The sequence below is a fragment of the Camarhynchus parvulus genome, chromosome Z (assembly GCF_901933205.1).
Source record: "Camarhynchus parvulus chromosome Z, STF_HiC, whole genome shotgun sequence".
Lineage (NCBI taxonomy): Eukaryota > Metazoa > Chordata > Aves > Passeriformes > Thraupidae > Camarhynchus > Camarhynchus parvulus.
Window position 1 is genome coordinate 7657067 of NC_044601.1, and position 10412 is coordinate 7667478.

Sequence of the window (10412 nt, forward strand, 5' to 3'; positions counted from 1 at the left end):
TGAGCCAGGCATCTCCTGGACTGATGACGCAGGCAGCTGCAGAGCTCCTGTTAATCCAAGGGTTTTGTTCCAAAATTATGTCCAGCTAGTTAAAAATGATGCTGGGATCTTATGCTGAATATCAGCAATATTTTCTAGAAATGTACACGAGGCTATTTATTCTCAAGTTCCTGAAACCCAGACACAGGCACGCTGAGGAACTGGAGTAAATTAGTGTATTTTTTCCCCGAAAGCATCAGCAATTTTGAACACTTTCATGACAGTTTTGCAAGCGGAGTGAGTTACAGCCTGTCTTCTCTCAAGAACGTCTTGGTTTTTAAAAATAAACCTGACCTGTACATATATTTTAAAACCACATTAATGTCTCCCTGCCAGCCCCACAGCAACACATTTTATTTTAGGAGAGCATTTGAATAACAGAGAAACAAAATCAAATTAATTTATTTATGTGCAAGTCAGACTAGACTGACATAAACAACTTCACAGGGGACTAGCAAAGATACATAGGTAAAATTACTTACAGAAATTCATATATATAGAATAATCCATACAGAATAATCATATTCACCACATAGCCATTTCCTGGTAATCCAGATGATGTCTTCTTTATTTTATCTGATTATCCTGTTTACTGACACCCACAGATATTGCTCAGATATACTTAAAAATAATTCTGTCAGTTGCTGGTGTTTTTACTTAATAGTTTAATGAGTTTTAATAAATCCCAGTACTTCAGGTGGGAACTGGTCAGTGGGAGGATTTCTAAACAGCAGAACAATGTGCACCTGTGGTCCCAAGGAGGCCCACCACTGAGAGATGGAGTCCTGCAAATCAGTGAATGCAACGCCTGCAACAAACCACAACTGAGGAATGACTCACTTCTCTAAACTCACTGTAGAAATCACACAGCCAAGCCCGACCCTTTGGTGGTTACTGCCACTCACTTTATGGGTGATTAAATTAAATCACGTACTCTGTTTAGTTATCGCAAGTATAATCAGGTAGTTTTCTTCCTTATGTGGAAAAATCTTTTCCTAATTTTTGGCCAAGCACACCTTAGCAGATGACCAAAATGAAGAAAGCTCTACCCCTCAATAATAGAAAACAACTATTAGATAAATCTCTCAAAGGAATAGTAGGTTACAAAAGGGAGTCTTGAATTTTACTGTGAGAAGACGATAATTCAAAATGTAGGATTAAGAAATGCAACTAACTTTTCTATCACAGCTGTACCAATGCCATGTGAGAGCAGTAAAAATTACTGTAATTTACTTTAGCACTAACAGCCTGTAAAATGTCATGTACAGTATCTGTTAGGTTAACAGATGATTTAACAAAATTCCACAGGAGCCTTGTGAGAGGAATGGGAAAAGGAGGACAAGAAGTTGCCAAAGTAATGCCTCTCAGGGCATTAGCTGTTATTCAGAAGCTAAGGTGTCCTCTGTGATTGTGGAAGAAAGCTTTGTTTTTTCTGGTATCATTTGTGGTGTTTGGCAGAAGCCAATCCCACAGGGCCGGTGTCTCAATCTGTGTGAATTTTGCACTGATGGGGACAGCGCTGTCACTGCTGCCACACCCAGCCCAGCGCACAGCACCAGCCAGGGCTGCTCGCTGGCACTGCTCTGGCACTGCCTGGGCACAGTGAGCACGGGCAGAGCAGCTGGCAGTGCCATCCTCCCCTCCTGGAGTGTGGCACCAGGGTCCCACGCCGTGAGCGGGGACAATGGGAAAGGCACTGCATTTCTGTTTGAGGGGCCTTTCTACACAGTGCCAAACCAAAACTCCTCCAGTAAGCACAGGCGAGCTCAACACGGCCCTTCTGGCAAGGAAACTGCATTTCTTTGAATAAAAAAATCCTCACATTTACAGGGGTTTACAATGTAAAGCACTATAAGGTCAGGCATTGCCTGCTTTGCATCTACTATTCTATGCCAATGGCTTTTTTGAATTCAGAATTTTGTGGCTCAAAAATGTCGTAATAAACCCTACTTTTATCAAAATTTTCTCGGATGAGAAGCAAGTCTTCTACAGAATACAGATCCGCCTTTCCTGTCCAAACAGTGAGGCTGTACCTATGTCCAGAAAAAGGGGGAAACAAACAAAACAAAGAGAAAAAGAGTATGTTAAGATAAAGCATGTAAACCAGAAAGACATTGCACTAACAGACTCCTAAAAATTCTCAGGATTACAGCGCCCTAACTTTAGAAATGTAACTAAATAAAAACAACTGCACCCCCAGACCAATTTATCTGTGATGGTTCTGCCAAACCTCAGAGAGATTTAAATAAAAACCCTCAGGTAAATATCCAGCAACAAAATTTGCCAGACTGAGCATTTAAGGTTTGATAAATTAATCAACAGTCACAAGCTGAGCCTCAAAACAGGAAATATGATGCAATCCCAGACGCAGGTGATCGTTGTGCTTTGTCACATCAGCAATGTGTAGAGATGCCACCTAACCCAATTCTCATTAACTGCACAGAACTTCTCAAAAAACACTGAAATCCCCCAAAGCAGTATTCAGTTAAAGCATTATTTCCACATCCTCCACATGACATATACTTCATTTTTCCCTTTCGTTTAATAAAACTGTATTCATTTTAAAAATGGATAAATGAACATTCAGTTGTATGTGAGCAAAACTGGCTCAGGAATTTCTGCCTTCTAATCATGCCACTGAAGAACCCCCCTGAGATTTATGAGGAGGTAAAAGAGAAAATCCTGGTATTTCAGTTGGAATGTTTGTATCCAATGATATTTGAGGCTGACACAATTCATAAGATACATTCTTAGTGCAATAACATTTCAAAATCAATTTCCCAGTTTTAACAGCTTAATTCTGTCTTGAGTCTTCATCATAAAAAAGAATATCAGCACTTAATTTGTCCACCCTGTTTTTTCTGAATAATTAGAAATTTTTTGGAGATTCCCTTAAGTTTTCTGTCTTGGGCTTTGACCTTGGTTGGAACAGTTTTATCAAACTCTGGGTAGGCATAGCAGTTGAAAAACATGAGTAAATGGCAATATGTGGGAAGCTGGTTTTATTCTCATTCTGTGACATGTGAATAATTTTTATAATGAAATGCTTAGGGGTTGGCAAGAATGATTTTGAAAGGAAAATGTAATTCCTGTATGAAAACCACGGAATAAATTTCAAGTGCCTCAGCAAAATTAATTAGCTTGGAGGGAAACACCTGACTTCCAATCTAGAAATCATCTTTGACATTTCTCAAAAATGCTGCAAAAGATATAAATAGCGAATCCAATATGAAGTCTTTGGATTGGATGAATTCCCAATTGCAACATCAAACTATTTAGTCTATTTAACTATGTTAGTCTCAGGAAATGTTTGCAGCAGAACTGGGTTCCACACCTACGCACCATTTAAAAGTCCTCATAGTAGGTAATGAAAAATAAGCTTCTGGAATTTAACTACTTTAAGAGAAATTAATAGTGGCCACTTCTGTCTGGGGACTCAAACGCTTTGAGGCCTGTGGGAGATGAAGCGCTGGGAGAAGAAGAATTTCCACATTTCCAATGCCAGCGGGCTGTGTGTGACGCAGAGCTGTCAGGACAGGCCAGGGCCCAGGGGCTGGCACTGCTGGCCCCTGGAGCTGAGGGATGCAGGGGGAGCAGCACTGACCTGTGGCACTGCTGCAGCAGCCACTGCAGCTGCGGGAGGGAGCTGGGCACCAGCGCAGCCCTGACCGCAAACGTCACCGGCTGGGACAGCGCCTGGCACAGCCGCCACATCTCCTGCACCACGGGCCACTCGTAGCCTGGGGACACACAGCGAGGGCACTCAGAGCTCACACCGCCCCTGGGGACAGACACAGCCCAAAACCTGCACATCCAGCGTTCCTGAAAACTACACAATCCCACCCCGAAACTGCTGCGTGGCTCTGAGCAGGAAATGTCCCAGAGGAAAAATGCAATAAATGCAATATCTACACGGAAAATGAACTTGCTGTGAAAACCTTTATTTCCCGTACTTTACATACACGCTTACTTACTTTACATACAGCTACAGAACGTGGCATTTTTAAGGTATCTTTGCCCTTTCTCTAAAAAACTCTGCTGCCACTGACTTCAATATGGCCTAGTTTAACATTGTCAGGGACCCTTTAAAAATAAAAGCATTAAGAAAAAATTAGGACAAAAACTTAAGTTAATCCTAGGAATGAAGATGTACATAAATCAACACACATAGACAAAAATATTCTGTGCCTAAAAATGCTACAATCAACAATCTAAAATACTGAAAGTGCCTGTCCTGGGGTTTTTATAAGGACTGGAGCTATTTCAAGTTATATTTACCTGTTCTTTTGTTTCTACAGGCTATGAAAATCCTATGACAATAGTTAATAACTTTTTCCTCGATTACTCAGACAGAACGTAGTGACTAAAAGAGTAAAAATGCACTAAATATTAAAAAAAGTTTTCTGGGGCAAGCAGCAACGTCTAGATGAAATCACTCAAATGAGCTGGTTTTCTTAAGTTTTATAGTAGAACCTCACTTAGTATTTCCATAAACTGAAATTTGGAATGGAGATAAAATGAAATTGTTTTCACGGGTTGCCCAGTATTTCTAATGCATTTTCCAGTAATTTTTTCCTGCACTTAAAATACCTGTGAGAAACCACTGAACACTTTAATAACACTGCAGTATATCATACAACAAAATACTACATCTTGCTAATGAGTAAGTAGCAATGGGAGTAGTGTATAACCCTGACAGGGCGGCCCCAGACAATACTGGAGGGGACTCTGCTTCTCATAACGAGAATTGCAAGAGGAAGCCTGTGAAAAAGACCCTATATTAATGAAAATTGGGAAGTTTACTGCAAAAATTCAAGTTTCCAAGAGAAATTAAATGTTAGGTATAAGGCTGACCCACAATTTGATTTCAGTGATCAAAAAAAGCCGAGATAAAATTCCACATTTTCAGCTGATCTGTTTTTCCTCAGGACGCATGCCAGGGCTCCGACCACCAGATCAATGCTCCCAGGCTTCAGGGACAGCCCTCCCTGAAACAGAGGCTAAGGAGTTTGTCCCTCAGAGGTGCTCAGCAGGTGAGAAGGAGCTGAAGCACAAACCAACTTATTTTAGGAACAAAAAGATGCGATCTTCACCCATCTGTGGTGCCACTGCCGCAGAGCGCTCTGTCCAACACCGCAGCACAGGACAGGGTCCCACAATCGCTGCAGTTCCCAGCCAGGACACGAGCTGGGGCTGCTGCGAGCTGCAGCAAAGGAAGCAAAGGAGCCCTGCCCTTACCTTGCCCGCGGTGGCAGCCCGTGGTCCAGCCCAGGGACAGGGTGGCATCGGGGCAGGAGGAGGTGACAGCGCCCAGGAAGGCGCGGGCGTCCAGCGGCGCGCAGCTCCCGCAGGGCCCCGGCAGGATGTCCCCGTTCAGCCACACGGGTCTGTCCAGGCACTGCCCCACCTGCCCCAGCAGCTCCAGGGAGGGTCCCACGGCGGCCAGGCTGTGCAGGACACAGGGCAGGGTCAGGGAGGCAGTGTCACCGCAGTGTCACCGCAGTGTCACCGCAGCCTCCGCGCCGGGCAGGGCGCACCCAGCGCCCGCTGCCATCCCCTGACTGCCCCTGCAGGAGTAAAACCCCCGAGTGCCACCCCTGCTGCCAGCACTTCCTGGCCTCACCTCACAACCCCTGACCTTGTCACCTCCTCACCTCAGGCCAGAGAAGGGTTTTAACAAAGGAACCCACTGCAGTCTCTAGCACTTGCGCTGCATCAGCCACGAATGCTGTAAATCCAGCCCAAAGAGGGAAAGCCACCTCTCCCTACCTTAACCACACTCAAAGTGGCAAAGATTTTATCACTATGTCAAATCCAGACTCAAAGCTACCTTCAGATCCATGCAAGGTGATGCACCCCTACTAGGAGACTAAAAAGCCCAACACAGACCAATTTAAGGCAACTAAAAGAGAGAAAAGGCACCCACTTGAACATTTAATGCCTGGTTGTAGTTTGTCCCACAGTTCCAAAATGTGGCAGCACACACAAGCCTGCCTGTCCAGTGATCATCTGACAGATAATTATTGAATTGTTACATATGAGCTGGCATCACTTGAGGAAACAGTACAGACACCCTGTGAGCATTTAACAAAACCTATGCTCACATATTCCTACTGTCCTGTCCAGCCACAAGAAAAAGCACAACTAGCTTTTTCCTACTTCTAGCCTACCAAAACTTTCAAAGCACTGTGGAAGGAAAAGAGATGGGGAACAGTGCGGAAAAGAAATGAACACCAAGAAAAAAATCTTTCTGTCACAGCCCATTAATTAATGCATGTGTAACATCGAGGAATTTAAAATCACCATGGGCAGAGTTCTGGAATTAGGTTAGTTCAGTCCCCTGAGCTGCTTGTCTTGTTTCCTCTGTAGAGTCACTCTGTGTATTTTGCCTTCCGTGCTGTTGGGAAGGCTGCACAGAGGCAGGAATTCCACTCACTGAGCTGAGCTCAGGCTCTCTAGGAGAAAAGCCAGTGATGGTGCTAAGGTGTGGGCTGCAGCATTTCTCACATAGTCTGCGGCCAGGACAGCTGATATCCTCACATACGCACGGGACTGTCAGGGCCAGAGGAATGCTTCCCCTTGTACTGCAAAGTGTAAGGTAATGCAGTGAGAAAAAAAAGCACAAAGCAAAATGGCAACACTGGGGAAAAAAAGAAAGAAGAAAAAAAAAAAAAGCAAAACGACAACAACAAAAAAATCCACTCCCAAAAACCTGCAAACCCCAGAGCACTGGTTTTGTTGCAGAGCATTTAGAAAACTCAGACTTAGAGCTGACTTAATGTGAAATGACTTTGACATTTCTGAAGTGGGACACTGAAGACCTTTTGCAGAATACATTAATTTCAGTAGCCAAAGCCAGCAGGAAATGTAATTATGTGGTCAATCGGGCTGATAGAGCAGAGATATAAAAAGTACTTTTTAAAGCATAATTGAAATAATCTGCAAAACTTCACCAATGGCATACAATTAACTATTATGCAAAGGAACATCAAATTCTGTTATCACTTATTTGACTCTATCTGCACTGCGTGATGTACTTATAAATGTTTTTATACAATAATTCTTTTATAATGCCATGTACTCTTAAAAGTTTTCTTGAATCACTCTACTTGGCTGTAAACTCCTTGTGGAAAAAAAATGAAAGGAAGATAGTTTAAAATTAATTTAAACAATAATTAACATGGAGGAGCAACTTCACCAAAACTCACAAACAAATGGCTACTGCTGTTTTTCCCCTTCTCTGCCCAGAAGGACACACACAGATCCTGTGACAATAAAAGGATTTAGCCTGCCCACGCTTTTTACTTTCATGAACTTTCACATGAAAACCGTGACTGTGTAACACAGAACCACAGGCAAAAATCACATTTTACAACTATCTCGTGGGGGGTTTCTGCATTTCTATGGAGTACTTAAGCACTGATGAAGCTCCTTGCAATTTGCTGCCAAAACAGACTGAGCACACGGAAACTGAGACAAAGCAAGAGGAGCTGAAGGGATGCACGTCTGGAAATCACAGCCCATTTCAAACTCTTCCCAGGCAATCTCCTGGGGCTTTCAGGTGTGTTTGCCCTCCGAGAAACGAAACAGCTAATGGCTCAAACTGTGATTGAACCTCTGAATGCTTAGTTAGCAAGGGCAGAGAAAGGAGCCTTCCAGAGAGGCACCAGGGTTTCACCTGCCCCATGGGAAGTTCTGCTCACAGCACCTAACTCACTGAGTAAAAAAAATATCACTACTTGTAGTTCAAAACTCTTTCAAAGGTTTTGTTCTTGCCATGCTTTGGGAATTATGGACTATGTTTCCACACGGATTATGCTTCAGTGTCGCAGACATCTTTTATGGAAAATCCCTTCCTTAGGATTTTGCCTCCTGAGAAGCTGAGAGGCCTCAGGAACAAAATGTAAACAATGGTTATCTGCTGCTGTGGGATGCAACAGGTGCATCTGTGATTGGTCTCACGTGGTTGTTTCTAATTAATGGCCAATCACAGTCAGCTGGCTCGGAGAGAGAGTCCGAGACAGCTGCCTTTGTCATCATTCCTTTCCTTTCTATTCTTAGCTTAGCTAGCCTTCTGATGAAACCTTTTCTTCTATTCTTTTAGTATAGTTTTAATGTAATATGTATCATAAAATAATAAATCAAGCCTTCTGATGCATGCAGTCAGATCCTCGTCTCTTCCTTCAGCACAAGACCCCTGCGAACACAGTCACACTTCAGAATGCTACACTGCACAATAAGGAGGAGTTTGGTCGACAACCAGCTGTAGAATTGTAACAGGTAAGAACGCAAACAACACAACAATCTTTGTGCTGAGGTACCTCTTGAAGTCGAGCTTGATGCCTTTGTTGGTGCTGCCCATCTGTGCCAGCCACTCCTGCAGGGTGATGTCGCTGTCAGTGTCCGGGGGGTGGGCCAGGATGGGGTCCCTGTCCCCTCCCCGGAGGACAACATCCACCTCCACCATGTGCACATCGCCTGGGGGTTGAGAAATCACACCTCAGCTTTCAGTGCTCCAGGGCAACAATGACCCAGCAAGTCTGCCCACACCAGCCCTGCACCCTCACTCCAGCGGGAGCTGCTCTCTGTGACACAAAAGATGCCATTCTGGGGGGTTCCCACCCACTAAAGTCTTTGCAAGCCTCCAGCCAAGTGAAAATTGATGTTTGAGGGGGCATTTGGCCAAGCAACCACGTGCGGCTTTTTTCTTCGTGGGAACAGATAAACGGACATCCAACATGTGAATCCACTGCTGCTAAATTTCGGATCTTTTCCTCTGTAAATAGGGTTCCTGAGAGAGGAGAGATGAGTGCAGGATTTAATACTGGCAGAGAATGAGCATTCCCCTTAACTCATTGCCAAAACCGACAAGGAAAATGTTAGCTCACACACACGACAGGCAAAGAGGAGTCTCAGGAGTGCTCAGGCTCTTGAAAACAGCTTTATGTAAGGAATCTGGGCAGTGCTACCAGCTCTGCAGAGAGCCCACTACACACAGTGACGGCTGAAATACAGCGATGGTATTCAGGATAAAGGATATAATATATACATTTACACAAGTAGGTGCTTGTCAAATATTCACATAGGCTTACATACAATTCTCTGCTGCCCAGGCTGGTGCACCAGGGCCCTTCTGGCTCTGCACAACCTTTCCCTGAGAGGACAAAGGGGGGATTTGGGATTTTAGCCCAGGGAACAGGGACAGGAGGAGAGGGAACGGCCTCAGGCTGGGCCAGGGTGGGCACAGCAGGAATTTCCCCATGGAAAGCGGGCTCAGGGATTGGAACTGCCCAGGGGGGTTTGGAGCGACCAGCCCTGGCGGGATTTCACAGCCGTGGGGACCCTTTGGGGCAGAGGGGAGGGGGAGGAGGAAGAGGAGGAGGAGGAAGGGGCCTGTGCCTCACTCACTTCGCGCGGCCTCCGCGGCCCGGGCCCGGCTGTTGGCGGCGTGGAACCAGCGCACGGCGGCCCCGTCCCTGGCCGCGATGTGCCCGGAGCGCAGGAAGTGATCCACGGGCCACTCGCTCCAGGCGCCTGCGGGGACACGGCGGGGACACGGCGGGCAGCCCTCAGCGCGGCCCCACACAGCCCCGAGACAGCCCCGGCCCGGCCCCGGCCCGGCCCCAGCCCAGCCCTGACAGCCCCGAGCCAGCCCCGGCTCGTCCAGCCCCGGCGCTCACCCCGCGCCCCGCTCGCCATGGCCCGGCCCGGCCCGGCCCGCCCCGCCGGGCGTTGGGTCCCGCCGCCGTCGCTCCGGGCGGAGCCGGGCCGGGGCTCGGTGGGGAGGGTGTCGGAACGACGCCGAGCAGGGGCGGTGCGCCGCCGTGCCCTTTGCAGCCGCAGCGGCGGCACAGGCCTGAGGCGGGGACACGGACACGCGGGGCTCCGAACGCTGGAGACAAATCGGGAGGACGCAGCGCTCAGCTGGGCCAGGGCAGGCTCAGGGTGGGCACAGCAGGAATTTCCCCATGGAAAGGGGGCTCAGGAACTGCCCTGGCACTGCCCAGGGGGGTTGGCAGTGCCCAGCCCTGCAGGTGTCACCTGGAGGTGGCACTCAGAGCCCTGGGCTGGCGACAGGGTGGGGATGGGACAGAGCTGGCACTCCATGGGCTGGGGGGGGATTCTGCAGTTGATTAATTCTGTGGCTCTGTGTGAGATCAGGATGTTGGTGTACATCCCTGCATGCCTGGCAGACTCGTGGGAAGGCTCAGGGCCCCCGTGTGCCCTGCAGGTCACGCAGAGCCGGCTGCGCTCACCCAGCCTGCGGGGCAATTGGGGCGCTGCGGGCCAGGGGCAGGGCTGGGGGAGCCCCGGCTCTGTCTGTGTGTGAGCAATGGCGCTGATGGCAGGGAGAGGGCAGGGCGGTGCTGGAA

The 10412-nt window shown here is 47.2% G+C and overlaps 1 protein-coding gene across 1 annotated transcript; it reads right to left on the bottom strand.

Annotated features, from left to right (window-relative positions):
* Positions 1–423: 423 nt before the first annotated feature.
* Positions 424–9794, bottom strand: FAM151B (family with sequence similarity 151 member B). The gene is made up of 6 exons (XM_030969415.1): positions 9720–9794; positions 9448–9573; positions 8361–8517; positions 5278–5486; positions 3644–3779; positions 424–2072 (listed from the first exon to the last, which is right to left on the bottom strand). Exons 1-6 carry the CDS (start codon positions 9736–9738, stop codon positions 1922–1924), a joined length of 798 nt encoding a protein of 265 aa, XP_030825275.1. The 5' UTR covers positions 9739–9794; the 3' UTR covers positions 424–1921.
* Positions 9795–10412: the final 618 nt, after the last annotated feature.